Source organism: Carassius gibelio, chromosome A15 (genome assembly GCF_023724105.1).
Source record: "Carassius gibelio isolate Cgi1373 ecotype wild population from Czech Republic chromosome A15, carGib1.2-hapl.c, whole genome shotgun sequence".
NCBI classification, from domain to species: domain Eukaryota; kingdom Metazoa; phylum Chordata; class Actinopteri; order Cypriniformes; family Cyprinidae; genus Carassius; species Carassius gibelio.
Genome location: NC_068385.1, coordinates 24,163,348 through 24,182,186, shown reverse-complemented (window position 1 = coordinate 24,182,186; position 18,839 = coordinate 24,163,348). Strand labels below are relative to the sequence as shown.

Genomic DNA, 18,839 nt, shown 5'->3' with positions numbered 1-18,839 from the left:
GATGTTCTTAGGGTTATGCACCTTCGTAGTTTTTCACTTAGTCTTTTTTTTAATTATTATTATTTTATGTATATTTATGTTAATGTGAAATGAAGAACATTCTATAATTGTACTTTTTTTTTTTGATGACATTCATTGTATGTTGATTGTGAGTGTTTATCACGAGGTTACAGACTATTTGTTTATGCATGACCTTCAGTGCTATTTACAGTACATAATCAGTCTATGAATATGCACATACATGGGACTATGCAAGCACATTTGTCTACCGCAATTTCTGAGAAGGACAGGTTTGCTGTTTAAGGTGGCGTGAATTCAGCTCTGCCACTTAAGGTGGAAATGTCATGTCAGTGGATAGGGTCAGTGGCCTTTCGAGGTTAACAAGCTGACCGTGTTGCAGAGGCTACTTTTGAAACTGTAACATTACCTGCGCATTCAGTAGTTTGGCTCTGTTTTACTTGCACATTAAGAAACCTAAAGATATATATATATATATATATATATATATATATATATATATATATATATATATATTTATTTATTTTTTATTTATTTATTTTTGTGTGTGAATCATCTGAATAGTGTATGCTCACATGAAAGGAAGACTACAAAAAAGTGTTTTAATTCATATATGAATTGATTAATGCCATGTATTTATATGTATATATATATATGTATGTTTATATATATATATATATTGCTTCACAAGATTATTCAATGTTTTGAGTCATGTCCAAAAGTTTTGGCAGTGACATAAATCTTTTGATTTGCAAAGTTTTCTGCATAATCTGTTGTGGTGTTCATTCACATTGTTTCTAGACTATTTTGTTTAGTGATCTGATGCATTTTAAATAATTGCTAAAAACTTCACGGGCCAAGAAAAAAAAGGTTAAAAAAATACTAATAATTTCACTTTTTTTTTATCCTGACACAAAATGGCCAGCTAACATTAATTGACTAATCATATCAGCAGCACATGTGAAAGCGTAAAATCACTATCTAGATTGCAAAAGCAGACTGATTGCTATAGAAGAAGGGAAGAAGCACTTCCAATCATTGTGTCATTATTAGCAATGGTTTCCTCCAAAGAAACACGTGCTGCCGTCATCGCTTTGCGTGGGGAGATCTTTGACAGGGCAAGACGCATTTCAAACTCAAGGGTCAGTCTGGTCCTGTATTTGGTTTTAAGGGCTGTCATGGTTGAAAACCCAGCTTCACAGAGGTAGGTGGTGCTAAAGGGAATCAGCACCTTCATTGCAGCTGTGTGACAGATTGGGTGCTCTTCTGCAATTTCAGACCAGAATGATTCCATTTCTCCAGGACCTTTGATAGATGCACTGTTATTTGACGTTGAATGATTTTAAAATTCAAGTGTCTGTCCGCAATAAATGCATGGGTGTGCTCAAACATGTCACTGATTCCGGAGGAGACACGGGTTTTCCATATGTGTAGTTTTCTTTTGAAAGCCTCTACTCGTTCATGCTGCACCACGGTGTTGATGTTTGCACCTTGCATTTCTCTGTTAAGCTTGTTAATTTCACAGAATATGTCTGAAAGGCAGCTGAGTTGAGTGAGCCATTTGTCACCGTCCAAAAACTCTGCAAGGTCTGGTCTCTTGTCCGCAAGAAAGTCACGCAACTCCTCCCTCAGGCTGAACAGGCGCATCAGCACCCGCCCTCGGACAGCCACCTCACCCCAGTGTGCATCAGCAGGGTATGGTAATCAGCTCCAAATAATTCCTTGACAATCTCTGTTGCGCATGGCAAAATCAAAGTTTCTGCAATTGTGTGCCCTTTCTTTGCTTTGGCAATTTTTTCAGCAACTGTATACGATATTTTTAAAAGTTTCTTGTCAGTAGCTGTAACTTCCCTCATCTCATTTTGGGAGTATGTCAATTCTTTTGCCTTGCGCTCAAAAAATGCCCTGGGCTTGTCGCGGTATTGGGGATGAGTTGTCTGCAAATGTCTTATTAGTTTAGATGGACTTTGGCGCAGATAATGCACTGTGGCTGGGGCAGGGACTCTTTGCTACGAGAAAATAAAATAAAGCCATAGTTCAGGTAACTTTCTTGGTATTTTCTGAGTTTCCAGTATTGCTGGCACTGCTACTGCGACCCGCCTGGGTCATTACCATCAGCTGCTGTAGGCGAATCAGTGGGACTCTGTCGTTTTTGTGGAGGACGAATTACAAATTTGTCCATTTTCGGTCAGCCACGGGATCATGAATACAATTAGCTAGCTAATGTAATGTGATCGTTCTCCTTAATGCTCACCGCTCAACAGTTAAAAAAAAAAATATGATGTGACCCCCCACAGAACTCGCTGAGGCCCCCTTGTGGGCCGGGACCCCTCTGTTGGGAACCGATGCTTTAAAATATATCATAACATAAATAACATATATTTGCAAATGTCTGCAAATTTATTAAATTTATCCAATATTGTGTAAAACCTATATAGACACTGTTTCATAGCTTCACAATGATTTAAATTTTGGACCATTTCAGAATACTTATGGCATATTTAAGTCTTGTTTATTGAAATCATGTGGCAGCTCTCAATCACTGATACGAAACAAATGATTTGCTAAGATTTGGAAGATTTGCATTATAAATATGCATCATTCTTATAGAAGCACCCAAAATGGCTTTAAGAACACCGATATCATTGCAATTGTGTGTAAATTATCTTCATGTTTCATTAGTCAAAATGTCTCTATCTGCATGTTATTCAGCTGTAGTGATATCTGATGCATTTGTCCATAAAACAGATTTCCTGGAACATCATAAGTTTAACAGCCTACTTGAGTCTCACTTGTGAAGCAGATATTACATGAGTGTTTAATACTCCATAATGTTCACATTGCCTCATTTTGGGTAAAAAGAAAAATAATACTAAAGTACTTTGTAATGCAAAGTAGTTGAGTAGTTTTCCAGCAAACTACTTATTTACTCTTACTTGAGTCTTATTATTTTTCTGTATTTTTACTTGTACTCAAGTAAATTATTCCTTTAGTAGCAATACATTTACTAGAGTAAACATTTTTTTAGAACTTTTTTTAGAACTCTTTCCAGCAATGCTGATGAATGTAGCTAAACCTGTATGCTACAAGTGCTTGTAGTTATTGCTGCTTGTAGTTATTAACACTGAGAGCTGAAACAGTGAAGTGGAAACATGTCAGACTTTCTCCATCTGTTTCTTGCCTGTTCTCCAACTCCTCCTCGTTCTCTGGTGTCTTGGTGCAGTTCGTTAGTTACTGATTCCGGGTGTGTTTCAGTGCAGTAGGCCCGCAGTCTGTCTGTCTCTGCCTCAGCGCACACAGCTCTGCTTCAAATTCAGGGTGTCTACAGGGGCCGCCACATGGCTAAAGGGCAAAGCGCCCAAACACACATCCCCACAAGCCTCGCACAAGACTCGCACACCTGTGTTACATGAGTTCATAATTGCACACAGCGGCATTTCCATCATGTGGAACCAGTACATTAACCCAGCTTAATTTTTTATTGTCGCAAAATGTGAATTGACAACACAAGATCACTGAAAAACAATTTTTTCCCCATTTATTGCCAAAATTTCCCATAAAAGGAACTAATTCCTGTTTGTATGTCAGTCTGCTCTTAAGAGATGGCCGTGGAGGATGTTTTAGAGGAGAAACTTTGGGTCACACTCAAGTTATCGTATGCGCATGCACACGGTCCGGCCATTCGCCTTTTCTCCCCAACAACTCGGCTTCTTTAGTATGCAATTCCTTTAGTCGTCAAGAGGGAATGATCCTCACACTAATGAACTGAGGCCTGCCACTTGAATGTAAAACAGGTTTTAGCCCGTCTTCAATGTCAGAGCCCCTCCCTGGGGTTTCTTGAAACAACACAACACCATCGCTCACACCAGCACGCTCCGTGTTTCAATCACAACGTCTGCCTTTGTCTCGACCCTCCGGCCTATTACTCTGACAGCAGGCCCTTCACCGAATCCTCTTCAAAGACACGGAGCCAGAGTTATGAATCTGTACACGGATTATGATGAACGCCAATCAAAAGGCTTTTTTGTGAGCGGAGCGGAAGAGTTGACAGAGTTGGGTAGCTTACATGTGGTCCCAGAGGGAGCTGTTGTTAAAGCAGCTTATCACATCAATCCAATCCATGTTCTTTCATCTTTCCTTTCTTTTCCTCTTCTTTTGAACTTGTTAACATGGACCGGTGTGGATTATAAAATTTACACAAGATAATAGCCGATTGTTAATCCCTTTTGAATGTTCACTTTTCAATTCAAAAAGCAATCCCCTTCACGCCATTCAAGACAGTGACTTCAAATGTTTAAAGTTTCCAAGCATGCAACTGGTGTACTTTTTGTCATTGTTTTTTAGGCTATTCTTGAAAGAATCAGTCTGTTGAAAATTAATTCTGGCATGACTGACTCCCCATCATGTCAGTGCAAACCTGTACTTTGCTTTTTTTTTTTAAACACCAAACCAGATATTTAAAATATTGTGCTTGTTGAACCTTTTCATGCATTTACAATGATTGAGGACAGAAGCTTTTAAGGCTTCAAAATGGATATTAAAATGAATGAATAGTACCCTATATAAAAGTATACTTTGTGTGAGAATCAGAATGAATTTTAAGTTCTAGCCATTCTTTTTAACTTTTAAAATCCTCTTTGACACTGAAGTAGTGATGTACGATTTATGAACAAATTATTATTTTGAGTCATATCTTAATGAACTGCTTGATCTGGTTCACAACATTTGTCTAAGACTGCGTTTACACTTGGCACAAACATGCGACCACCTTGATTGGATCAAACAAATCAGGTGACCTGTCAATAAAGACACTGCATGTTTACACTTGTCAACATAAGTGACTTCTCTATCTGGATAAACAATTGGATTGCTCTTTCCCGTGCAATATTTAGATAAGTCTTACACTGTGTCTACACGGGATGCGTGTGGCGCAGTGTGACTGCAACCAAGATACTGTAGAACTCAATATAATCAGTGATGCTGTCTACACCGAATGTGGCACTGCGTAGAGCAACACAACAAATCCTTTGACAGTAAACTGATGTCTCACTCTGTTTATGACGTACTGTTCAATTAATTTGCAATGGTCTCTTTGTTGCATCCAGTGTAGGCAGACTCACACTGTAGTGCGCGACAACTGCAAGTGCGTGATAATTCGGGTTTGTGTGAATTAGGGATCTGTTGTGTTCTGTATCCTTCTGAAAGTTTGGGAGAGAGGGGGGTGGAGTTTTGCATGACATCCACCTGCGAATCCGGCACAGGTTGCATGTTAATGCCCGGTGTAAACGCAGCCTAAATCAGGGCTGGGCAACTTCAGTCCTGGAGGGCCACTGTCCTACAGAGTTTAGCTCCAAACCTAATCAAACACACCTGGACAAAATAATCAATGTCTTCAAGATCACTAGAAAGCTAAAGTCAGGTGTGTTAGATTAGGGTTGGAGCTACACTGTGCAGGACAGTAGCCCTCCAGGACCGAAGTTGTTCAGTCCTTGCTTAAATGATTCTTTCACATGCTGATCTGTTTTTTTAGTTCAGCTCACTGCCTCTGATCTCTTTGAACAAGAAAAATGGACCACTTTTATAAACCTTGTGGTGCTTTTAGACGCTTGGAGGCCTTAGTCCTCCTTCACTATGAAAAGAGTGACCAGAATATGGACACTTGGACATTTTTTATAACCCAAAGTCATGGGTTTGGAACATGGGTGATATAAATGATGACATCATTTTTGTTTCAGTTGTCATCATGTATTCACCCTCATGTAATTCCAACCCAGGTAGCCAAAACAGTTTGGCCCGATTAGTGGCCCAGATCTGGCAGGCCAGAATTCAATTCTGAGTATAAATAACTCAGCCTAGCTGCGGTTGCCAGACTCGGCATGGACATGGGATAAAATGACGCCCCAGAATTGGCCCAAATACACTGGCCCGAGTCCGGCTGCCAAAACTGCCGGCATAAGACTAAAATCATGCAGACAAAAATTGTAACACTTATGGCGCTTTTACATTACCAATTCCAGCTCAACTCGTCTCTGCTCACTTTTCGTTCCATTTTTCATTGCAGATAGTACCTCCACAATAGTACCTGGTCGTCATAGTGACGCCGCAGGAAACTGCCGTGACACACACCCGCTTACCCACACCCAAAACCAAACAAAGTTGAGGTAGTGGAAAAGCGGCATTAGTCGGTACTGGCCCGAGTCTACGTACTGAAACGGGGTCGACACCACTGGCATTGGGCCACAATCACACCGACGAGAAATTAAACACTTAGCCAGTACTGGCCCGAGTCTGGGTACTGAAACGGGTTTGAAACCACCGGCATTGGGCCACAATCATGCCAACCAAAATGGTACACTTATGGCACTTTTCCACTGCATGGTACTGCTCGGTATGGTTCACTTATGAGGGGTTGTCCACTGCGTACAGTACCTGCTCCTTTTTTTCGTACCACCTCGGTTGATTTTCCAAGTCAACCGTACCATTACCAAAGCATGACATGTAAACTCTGATCACAGATTGGCCGGAGAGAATCTTCACTACCTGCGTCACTGAACTTGCGACACAGAAGAACTGCTAGATTTAAATAAGCGCAGCCAGTGAAGGATCGAATGCGTTTAGAACGAGCGCACCTATTTTTAATAACCAAAAAGTTTTGTTGTCTGTTGAGGAAGTACAGACATTCCTCTCATTAAAAGAAGATGAGTGGATCCAGCGAGAGCTTGATGGGGTGACAGAATGATAACTTTTTTCACGAGTCGTGGCAGTAGAGGCAGTGCAACAAAAACGACATGTGAATAATCCCGCCCACTGTAAAGTGGTACTAAACTACAGTGGAAACGCAAAACAAGCCAAGTTGAGCTATGCTGTACCATACTGAGCCGTACTGAGCCGAGTCGTTAATAGGAATTCAAATAAAATAAAAAATACACCAAGAAATAACATACTGTAACATGGACAGGTAAAAAGTGTCACTGCTAAAGACTATTTACCACATTGTAAACAGAGACCCACCCCCAGCACTCAACCTAAACTGGTCCGAGTCTGCATGGCCATATCTTAGCCAAAATCAGACCAGCCCTATGGTCTGTGATTGGGTAGAATGTAGCTAAATGTGCAGTGTCTCAGTGCAAAACGGGCCAAATCCGCACATTCAAAGCCTAGCCAAATCTTGCCACCATTACTGGGCCAGAGCTGGCTCACTTTTGGTGAACTGCTGCCAGAACACAGCCAAGTGAGCCGACACTCAGCTGCAATTGGCCTGCGCTGGCTACATGGGAAACCCTTTTTAATTTCTTTATTCAAGAACTACTGGCATTTGGTGTCATTGACATCAAACCCAATGCATCTTGATGGGTCAAGTTTGAATATGCAAAGGACAGAATGACAGCAAAAATAATTTATTGGAATAGAGTTTAATATTGTTGCTGTTTGGATTATCATAATCTTTTTACAGTGTATCATTTTCATTTAATGCTCATGGTTCTGTATTTTCACAAACATCTCATCATAAAGAAGTTAGAATCACAGTGATGGTAAAGGTTAAGGGAACACCAACTCGTGCTGATGTTTCAGGACTGATTCTTATAACTATTTACATATTCGCCCTCAATCACAAATACAAATGAAAACCATCTCATATCATTTAGTGCTACTGAGAACCATCATATCTGGTAATACTGCATGGGCAGAGAAACCTGCATACAAAAAAAAGGAGATAATTTTCACATGGTGAAACTACTATCTGTCGACTTATAATTAGTTACTGCTTGATTCTGTTATCTTCTGTGTGATTTCATCAGTTACTAGAACTTAATATAGTTGTTGTGGTCCACTTACGATTTCCATATTTTATTTCATAAACTATTTTAGTGACTACAACCTAAAAGGGATTCAATTTTTGTCATCTTTTTATCCTTCATGAAAGTTACCCATATGGTTCCATTAGTTTTTACAAATTTAAATGACATAGACCTTATTGTTCTACACCCTGACTCCAAAATCTAGTGAGCTGCCTCACTTTGTATATCTACAGACAAAAAGTACACAAAAGAAAACTTTTACAGCAATAGTTTGATGTTAGTGTTTCTAAGCCAACAATTCTTTGAGCACAAAGAATATATTATATACACAAACATTGCTGCAATGTCTGTCTTACATCAGGAGCATTTAATTTGCCTAACAATGCTATGCAGCTCGCTAGGTTTTGGTACAGAGTGCCTCAGCTTTACATAGTGGGATGAATCTCACAGTGTCACAGATAATATTTTACCTCAAAATCCAAAAACAGAAAAGGGTATTGGACCATTAAGACTTTGTGCAGTGGTATTATTTTAATGAAATTTGGATATATTTTCCCTCAAATTCTCAACAAATAATGTGTTATTTATTTTATTGTTGTTGTGGGTTTTGTTTTTGTAATACAGTTTGTTTGTGTGTATGTGTGTGTGTGTGTGTGTGTGTGTGTGTAATTATTATTCTTTTTTTTGTAGTTCACATTTCAGTAATATAATAACACAGGCAAAATATAATACATTTCTTTGGATTTTGTAGTGAAATTTGACCTGGACATGTTTATGACAAAGTTTGTGATATTCGTCCAGTGGATATTTTATTTAAAAATAAAACATTACACATTTATATAACAGACCATGTTCTCCACACTATAGTTTTCTGAATCATCTGCACATTTCTTGCACTACTACTGTAAACCGAATTATTTAGGTTTTTACAGTAGGAGAATTAGAATGTCTGGCCATGGATGCAGTGCTACGTTTATGCAGCAATACACTATAAGTGCTTGGACATGATACATGACAAATTTTACACACTTAACCACCACCACCCTCTCCACCATCCCCCAAAACACCCCAAATGTCTTTTAGGAAGATTAGTCCATGATATTTGCTCATGACTTGTGAAAAAACAAATATTCTGTAGCATTTGCATGTATGGAGTCTCTCAACTCAGTGTTATCTATATATGGCTATGACCCTGAATTATTTTTTTTAGATGTTTAAAGACAATTCTTTTTTAATACAAAAATGAAAATACTACACTGTTCAAAAGTTCTAATTTTTATTTTCAGTTAGACCCCTCTGTCAGTCAGGGACCTCTGGACTGTGCTTTATGTATTGTTTCCTTGGAAATGTCTTATTTGGCCATTCTGCTGTTGTCCATACTTGCATATTCCTGTGTGGTTTCTTAAATTCATGGGGAAAAAAATGTATAGGTGGGCCCATCTCCCTAGGAGTCAAAGATGACATTTGTATGCAACCCTTATCAAAGGATCCAGAACAACGTCCTTGGCTCTCATTTCAGATGATGGCCCTGTATTTCCAGTGGTTTAGGCCTCAAATTTGTCCCCTTTGTGTACATTGCATGATGTCTTTCATATGTTCATTATGGCTTTGACTGCTTGTCCAGAGAGAGGAAGACACACTAACAAATTAACCGTGAAAAGTCTGGAGAGGATGCTAGGAAGACTGTTTGAAAAACCTCAAATTCTTCTGCAGTTCCTCTCTATGTTGTGCCCTGTCCTTTACAACCTCTTCCACCTCTCATTCACTTTGTCTTTGTCCCTCAATCCTCATCTGTACCCGTTGCCCCCCTCAGTCCGTTCATACAAAAGGGCAGAGGTGGAGGAAAAATGGGTTCAGCTGGAGAAAAACCATTAAAGGAAGGCAGAGATGCAATCCTTTGCAAGTGGGGAAAGAAAGCAGTTTTGGCCACATGGTCTGAGCGGTGTCCTTCAGCATGAGCTGTTGGCATTTCAGGTGGGGCATAGCGTATAGTGCTGGGAGCATAGAGACTCTGGGGCCCCTGTGGGCCAATAGCCAGGGGATGAAATAGAACATGTCCTGCAGTCCCACTTGCAGTCAGTCTCTGCAGTAGTTCAAAGTCCGGAGCGCGCCCTCCATGGATAGACCGATCATCTCTGGGCAGGGATGAGGCAGGGATGGTTGGCGACAGGGTCGGGGAGGGGGGGTTGAACAGACCCTTGGATGAAGCTTCTGTCGGGGTGGAATTTTGAGGATGGGAAGGTGGACTGCTGCCATTGGTTCTTCCACTGCTGGGCTGAGCTTGGCTCCAGTGCCTCCCAGAACCCGGGCCTACACTTGTTCCCATCACTTCTTGTTCAGTCTTAATATTCGACCCTGAACCGGTCACCACACTTTTAAGATGCTGGATCACTGCGCGGCCATTGTGGATTTTACTTGCTCCATTGGCCCCATTGTCTTGTTTCAATGGCCTCTCTTCTCTCTTCACCTGTTTGCTAGTGTGGTTGTGGTTCCACTCGTTTTCCCTCTCATCATCCTCTTCCACATCGCTGTCACTGGCTTGGTCTGAGGAGGTACATGGGCTTTCCTCTCTCTGCCGGAATACCTCCATCTGCCTCCTCGCCTCAGGAGGACCGCTTTCAGCATCAGACTGGTGTGATCTCTTCCTGGTGTTCTCTGATTGGCTGGCAGCAGTGTGTGAGAAGGTTTCCTTCCCCTTGAGGTCTGTCTCGGTCCTGCCTTTCAATGGCTGTGTTCCTGTTGAGCCTGGAGTAAAGAAAACTGTGCTGATTTGGGTTGTTGAGTAACATACTTCCAAGTGTGTGTATGGTGGGTATGTGGGGCTAAAAGCATACCTTGTGCCTTTGGAGAGGTCTTGTGTGGGGAGGAGCTTGTTTGAAGCCGCTCTGCCCTTAGGCTCTCTGGGAGTTGTAATAAGTCCAGAGGCATGTCTGCCAGCTCTGGGCGACTGAAAATACAGATAAAAGAGTGTGAGAACTTCACCTCAGGGAGATTTACATATTTAAAGCAACACTATGTAAATTTTGGCACTCTAGAGGTTAAGAAACAGAATTGCATTCATAGAAGAACATTCTAACCGTAACTACTTCTCCAAGTTTATGTCTATGGTGAAATCACTTATTATAAAATAAATGTAGTGATTTGGTATAAGACAAAAAGGTGGTTCAATTTGCAGTCTTGGCGTTACATTTTACAATAAAAGATAATTGTCTGTTGTGCTTAAGACTTAGAAAATGAATGCTTGAAAGATTAGTTATTGTTCTTAAAGACATGACATGTGGCCAAGTATGGTGTCCTATACTCTGCATTTATCCCATCCAGTTGAACACACAGTGGTGGATAGTGAACACACACACACACACCCAGAGCAGTGGGCAGCATTTTTTGCTTTGGCACTCGGGGAGCAGTTGGAGATTCGCCTTGCTCAAGGGCACCTCGGCTATGAGTAATGAGGATGGAAGAGAGCACTGTTCATTCACTCCCCCATCTACATTTCCCACCAGTACGGAGACTCAAAAACGCAACCTTTGGGATGCAAGTCTGTATCAATACCACCGTACAATACCAAACTAGCTTATAAAATGTTTATTTACAAAAATAAGTAAGACGAGGCATGGCATACACCACATGATGTATTGTATATAGACCATAGACTGTATAAAAACATGGACATAGTGTCCATGATGTCAACCGTAAGTTTCTGAAGAGCATTTTTGAAGCCTAAAGTGGGCAGAGCAGGCCATTGCCATCTTGGCAGCGCGTCACCGCGTGTCACTCTCGGATAATTGAAAATGGGCAAAGAGGCGGGGCATGGGTGTAGCTGGATGCTGAAACGACGCCCACATAGCTCGACGGTGGTATCAACAGTGGCAATCCACCTGTCACTCAAGAGGCCACACCCTTAATTATGCAGATTTTTTTTTATTATGCAGAAAAAATATCACCCCCCCCCCCACAGTTGTCATGAAGGGCAAAATTAGCTATATAGCATAAAACCCCTTCTTGAACCAGACTGTAAAAATATTTTTTCTGCTTCCTGCTGTAAAGTTGAACATTTTAACATGGTAGGTCTATGGGATTGACAACCTTTTATAGCCAGCCTGCAGTTTAAGTCTCTTCTATGTTGGTTTTAAGAGAGAGACCGGAAGGTTGGCACTTGATATAGACTAAAAAATTACATAAAGTTTATGATAAATGGACTGCATTTATATAGCACTTTCAACAGACCTATGGGCATCTAAAGTGCTTTACAAATTGCCTCACATTCACCCATTGACACAACTTATTCATACACCGACAGCAGTGGTGTCAGCCATGCAAGGCACCTTCCAGCTCATCTGGAGCATCTGGGGTTAGGTGTCTTGCTGTAGGACACCTCGACACTTGGTCAAGTGGAGCCGGGGATTGGACCACCAACCTTCCGGTTTGTAGACAACCTACATGAACCACTTAGCCACTGCTGTCCAAAGTTTAGCAAACACTGTGAAAAACAAAATAATAATTAAAAGCCCCTGTAGCATAAAATCAGGTAAATAGCAAAGTCAACAGGCTTTTGAAAATGAAAAACTTTTTTTGCCAAGTTAACCAGCATATTCATATGCTCTGGTTTAAGAAACTATCTTTTACTTTACTTTTATGTCACATGAAAACCAAATCCTTGCTTATTAAAGTCGCCAAACCAGTTTAAAAACAGATTCAAGTGTGGCCGGAAGGGTCGTCGGAGGCTCTTCAGGACTGCTTTGACACAACTGACTGAAATATGTTTAAGCAGGCTGTCACATATAATAACACCACAGACCTCCAAGAGTACTCTGAAACTGTCACTGCCTACATCAACAAGTGTATTGATGATGTAACAGTCACACAGAGACTGTCTGGGCTAACCAGAAGCTGTGGATGACAGGGGAGGTCTACAGACTCCTGAAGATGCGGAACGCTGCCTTCAGAGCTGGAGATGAGGTGGGCCTGAGAACAGCCAGGGCCAACCTGTCCCATGGCATCAGAGAGTCTAAGAGACAGTACTCCAGGAGGATAGCCCATCAATTCAGTGACAGCAGAGACACTTGGAGCCCGTGGCAGGGGATACAGACCATTACGGATCCTTCAGCAGGATCAATGCACGCAAAGCTCCAGGTCCTGACAACATCCCTGGGCATGTACTGAGAGATATTTTCAACATCTCACTTGGGCTGTTGTTCCCACATGTTTTTAAGCTACCACCATCATTCCAGTCCCGAAGAAGCCATCTCCATCTTGCTTCAATGACTACCGTCCTGTTGCACTTACTCCCATCCTCATGAAGTGCTTTGAACGGCTAGTCATGCACCACATCAAGTCTGCCCTCCCCACCTCCCTAGACCCCTTTCAGTTTGCATACCGGTCCAACCGCTAAACTGATGATGCCATCACAACTGCCGTACACTCAGCACTCACACATCTAGACAAAAAGGACTCATACGCCAGAATGCTGTTCATAGACTTCAGTTCAGCATTCAACACAATCATCCCTCAACAGCTCAGTTACAAACTGGTCCAGCTGGGGCTCAGCACTTCGCTGTGCAACTGGCTGTTGGACTTTCTGGATGGAAGACCTCAGGCAGTACGGGTCGGCAGTAACACATTCAGCACCATCACACTGAACACTGGGGCCCCCCAAGGATGTGTGCTGAGCCCCCTCTTCTTCACTCTACTGGCCCACGTCTGCACACCTTCACACAACTCCAGCCTCTTCATTAATTTTGTGGATGACACGACTGTGGTGGGTCTCATTGGCAAAAACGATGAGACAAACTAAAGGACAAGGTGAGCCGCCTGGCCGGGTGCAGTGACAACAATCTCTTTCTGAACATGGAGAAGACAAAGGAATTCACATTCAGCATGTTCACATTCAGCATGTTCCTAGCATCCAGCATGACTGTGAGTGACCAAGTTGAAGTTCCTGGGTGTACACATCACAGAGGACCTCTCCTGGACTGACAACACTGCAGAACTGGCCAAGAAATCACAGCAGCGTCTCTATTTCCTCCGCAAACTGAGAAGAGCCAGAGCCCCACCCCCCATCATGTGCACCTTCTACAGAGCAACCATCAAGACCATCCTGACTAGCTGCATCTCTGTGTAGTATGGTGGACAGCTTCATCCATTAGGCAGTCAGGAAGCTGAACTCGCTCCTGAACTTGCCCCCCTTCTCTCTTCTGCCCCAGGCACCACAGAACTATGATCGCCCCGCCAGATCCCACATACCCAGGTCCTTCCACCCCCACCCCCACTAGCATACGATGGGATGCACCAGTCACTTTGTGCAGCATTGGTCTGCTTACTACCTCATTCAGCATGGAACTGACGTCATTCTACCACCTCTTCAGTCAGTTTAAATAAAATAACTGCTCTTGTCACTTTTATCAAACTGAATAAGCTTTTTACATTTTTGTTATTTATATATATATTAAATGATGTTATTATGTTATGACTTAGACATTTTTACATATATTAAAAATATTATTATTATTTTAATAGTAATTGGCGGCCCACCTGCTATACCACAGGTTAAAAACCACTGGTATAGTTGTATCTTATATTTTATATTTGATATCGATTATGGATCAGTCTCTTCAAACTGTAAGTATGTACTATACGTGTGGAATAATTGACAATAAAGCAGACTTGACTTGACTTGACTCTGTCAGTCAGTTTCCTCAGTATTCATGTCATTTTTGCCACACGCACCTTGGTGATCATGTGGACATGACAAGGTTAAACCAGGCTATACACCCAAAGCGCTCTCACTGAAAGCACCTCTCTAGGTCACTTCATGTGGTCAGTGAACTCTGATTCCTTTTGCACTGTGTTGCACTCTGCAGCACATCAATATGGAGCAGAACAGAAGCTTTCAGTTTACAGCTGTAGCATTACAAGTGCATCTCAAATTAGATTGTCTTGGAAAAGTTAATTTCGAGAACTAGACTCGAGAACGAGCTACTCCACCTGCCTCCCAACCATCAAATACCCCTATCCCCCCTTGCAGGCCGGGGGTACTCCCGACACTGCACTCTACTCCCCCCTCTAGGGGAGCCGATCATGGCGGCTGCGTACCTGGGGTATGGACAGACAGACGAGGCAAGAGAAAATGAGACAGAAGGATGAGGAGAGACAGATACGAGAGAGGGAGAAAAAAATTCTCATTCTGGTTCCCAAACACACTGCCGCTTGGTCCTCAACCAGCTGAGAGGCTCTCACTCACAGTGCCATGCGATGGTACTGGACACCTCTGGATAGCCCGATGCTCCTCCGCTTCCCGGCGGACGGCGATGGCTACTCCTGCTAATGGGCAGCAGGCAGCAAGTCCCCCGTTCCCTGCTCCTCCCCAATCATGGTGGACGGCAGCAGGCTCAGGCCTCCTGGCGAATGGGGCTGACTCCTAGACCCAGGAGCGTGGCAGCGAGCTCTCTGAACAGCCTCGTCCACCTCGTCTTCCATCATTCCAGCACCACTGCCTCAGGCAGCCACTCGCAGTCTCCACGCCTTTCTGCTGCACAATCTCCACAGCACTGCGATCCCCCTCAAAAGCGAGGGCTCTCTGAGAGCATGTCCCTCCTTCCTTCTGGGTTTCGGCACCAGTGTAACACAGTTCGTAGTACGGGAAGGAGGAGACAGGAACCAGCGAACATTCAGATAAAACTTTAATAACAAAATAAACACATAGCAGTGCGACAGCCCCTCGCGGACAAATGTCGTGTACAAACAGAACCAAAACACAAAATAAAATCCAGGCCTGGTCCTCTCTCGTCCATCACTATCGTTACTCCTCCTTTTATCCTTCTGGAGCTCCTCTGTCGGACACGAGACCAGGGAGTGGTGCAGGTGTCACTAATTTCAATTACTCCACTGACCTCGCTCCATCCCAATGCTCTCTCCCTGTCCCACTCATCAGAAGCACTTTAAACAATACTGATTGTGTCAAAGCAGGTTCACAGTCTCAAACAGGAAAACTGTTTTTCCAATCATGCAATCAGACAATAACAGTAATTTTTCTAGATAAAGTTCTGACATATTTAGAGTGGACTTTTTTGTCCCCAAAATTTGTGTATGCTATGTATTTTATGCTTTTTGGAGAATTGTGTCATTTTCTTAACAACATGTGCTAAAGGGAAACACCATTAGGATCAACTGTAAACAGAATTTCTCATGTGCTGCGCAGCAGAACTGCAATACTCCTGGAGTCAGTAAATTACCTTTGCTGACTGTGTAAAACATTCCAAATCAGTCACAGGAAGGTACCTTACCAGCAAGCAGCAACACAGTTCACTAGATTTTGGAACACCACTACAGAGTTTCCACCTCACAGAGATTAACAGCACAGTAAGAGAGGTACTTGCTTGAGATACCGTTTCCAAACACACACATCCACTAGAAAAGCCCTTCTGAACATGAACTTGACTCCAGCAGGGTACTATAGAAGTTAATTAGCTATCGTAATTACAAAGCTAATTAGCTAAAACACCATTCAGCCAGAAAATTTTGACATCCATTCGATGTGATTATATATCACAAGTCCAATTATCATTGAAATTCAGCCAAATTTTTCTTGTTTTTTGTCTGACTTCTTTGAATGTGTGCACTTTTGTGATGAAGATTACAGTAGACAGATGGAGAGAAAGAGCACTTATAAGGGCCTCTGTGGAAACACTCAAAAACACAAACACACAAGGTCACTAAGAAGCTAGTCTAGTGGCAGCTTTCATTGGCCAAGGCCCACCCATGAGGCCATTTGACCAACATGTCCAACAACCATTCACAGTTTGTTTCATTCGTTATTATATTTCGCAGCGTGGAAATGTCGCCACAATAACATACAGTACCAGTGTGTAAAACTCCCGGATGTATTTTAAAGATTCTATGCCGCGAACTGTAAATATTTCACATACTTTCTGAAAATCCAGCGTTTAGTTGATCCTGATAAACGCTGTTCGTCATAGTTGTAAACAGGATGGATTTTTTCTTTGGTGAGGGGGTTTGGCATCTTTGTTGAATGTCAAAGAACGCAGCACACACGTCTTGCGGAAATCCTGTAGAATTCAACCAATCTGATAACGACTTCGACATTCCCAAAGTGTTTCCACTTTTGTGTCCCACAGGTTGAGACTACTAAGAAACTGACCTGAGCACATAGTTGACCCAGATGATGTTACGCTCATGGGGCGCTTTGTGGTTAATGGACACAGTGGCACAGGACTGAATCCACAGATAGCCTCCTCTCCTCTGCAGCCATCGATAGTACCCGGTCACAACCTGCCCTTTCCGCAGCACTAAGAGAGAATGATAAAATATATTGTTAATTAAGGAGTCTAATTAAATATCACATTTTAAAATGCAAAAACAACACATGAGATGGCTAAAAAAAGAGATGTGGAGTTTATTTGGCTAGGGGGTGCTGTTGTCAACATGTATACAGCAGCTTCAGGTTATTAAATTAACAACAGATACAGCTGCTCTTTAATGATGAAAAATGATGTGCTATTCCTTTATTATCTGCAACCCTCACTGAAGCTCTTCATATTTCCTTATCATCCTACAATCTATAGCAGCTAATAGCTTGCTGTTGGTCAAAATGACAAAATAAAATCCATTAATGTGACAGGAAATGTTTACTAATAAATAAATAAAAATACATGAATATGATGTTACTTAATGTAGAACCTCTAGATAGATGTCTAATAAGCTTTTTTATAGATGGGGTTGCAAGTAGATCACAAATCCTAACAGACTAACAGTCTTCATGGCTCTGCCTGATGGTGTCCAAGTCTTCTGCGTGGATGAAGTGGTAGCAGGTACGTCCAACCACCTCAGCTGGGCTAAGGTCCATATACTCTGAAATCCTACAAAATCCACATAAAAGTAACACTGTTTATGACACTGGCAACCAAATGAGTTGTAATTTGGAGTGCATGTAAATTATCAAAATTTTCAAACATACTTTCAACCATGTAATGTAATTCTATTCCACAGGCTTGAGACATAGTGTTGATGTGACAACACATATTTGGCACACATTATCATTTACACCAATAAAGGGCAAACATTAGGGCAAAGGTAGAAGTGAATGGCATGCTGGGGGTTACCTGTTCTCACAGTAGGTGACCTGCAGGTCCATGTTGACTCTGAAGACAAACATTTGACTTTCCATGCGCACCTCATTGAGTGTGGAAGGTGGAAGTGTGTGAGCCAGAGCGACCAATCCCATTGGTCGATGCAAGCCGCGAGAGGAACCTGGCACCAGAGCTGGCCGACACCGAATCCGACCTGTCACATGAATTACCTGATAAGAAATCAAACGAGCAGTTCAGTTTATGAAATCGTTAAATCATAAAAAATGGGTAAATGCTAATATGCTAGTCCAGCGGTTACCAACCACGTTCCATGAGCCCTGTACTTTATACCTGTATTTTACCTCAACTGTGATAATAAAATGCCACTTATACACTGATGCAAAGAAAGTTGCACTGGGTGAGAATTGCAATGTCTTAATTGTTGGCTAACATTATTTACAATTCAATAAAAAATACATTAAAACACCTCTTAGTAAAAAAAGAAAAATTCTGACACATTGATGGTATGAAACTCTTTGTGCTGGTCTAAACTGATGCATTTACTGATAACTGATGCATGGAAGCCCATTTCTGCCACTGTATAAAAAATAAAAGATTATTGCGACTTTTTATCTCACAATTCAGTTTTTTATTTATTTATTGAATTATGAGATATAAACTCACAATTGCAAGTTATAACATCAGAAATAGCAAGATATACAGTCACAAATGTGGATAAAAACTCACAATTCTGACAATTTTTTTTGGGCGGGGGGTGGTCTGTTATGTTCTCAGATTTGTGAGTTTATATCACACTATTCTGACTTTATTTCTCAGAATTGCGGCTTTGTATCGCACAATTACGAGATGTCAGATCTGTAAGATAAAAAGTTGCATTTCCCTTTTTTATTTTTTAATCGGTGGCAGAAACAGGATT

General features: G+C 41.7%; 1 protein-coding gene across 2 annotated transcripts in view; it reads right to left on the bottom strand.

Annotated features, from left to right (window-relative positions):
- Positions 1 to 8,600: 8,600 nt before the first annotated feature.
- Positions 8,601 to 18,839, bottom strand: part of LOC128028758 (neuronal PAS domain-containing protein 1-like) — a 47,042-nt gene continuing 36,803 nt past the window's right edge. For both annotated transcript variants that reach the window (XM_052616077.1, XM_052616078.1), the window contains exons 8-12: positions 17,936 to 18,132; positions 17,586 to 17,692; positions 16,975 to 17,122; positions 10,652 to 10,764; positions 8,601 to 10,562 (exon numbers count right to left, since the gene is read on the bottom strand). In XM_052616077.1, the coding sequence (XP_052472037.1) occupies positions 9,598 to 10,562; positions 10,652 to 10,764; positions 16,975 to 17,122; positions 17,586 to 17,692; positions 17,936 to 18,132 (1,530 nt within the window). In that variant the 3' untranslated portion in view covers positions 8,601 to 9,597. The remainder of the gene's footprint in view (positions 10,563 to 10,651; positions 10,765 to 16,974; positions 17,123 to 17,585; positions 17,693 to 17,935; positions 18,133 to 18,839) is intronic.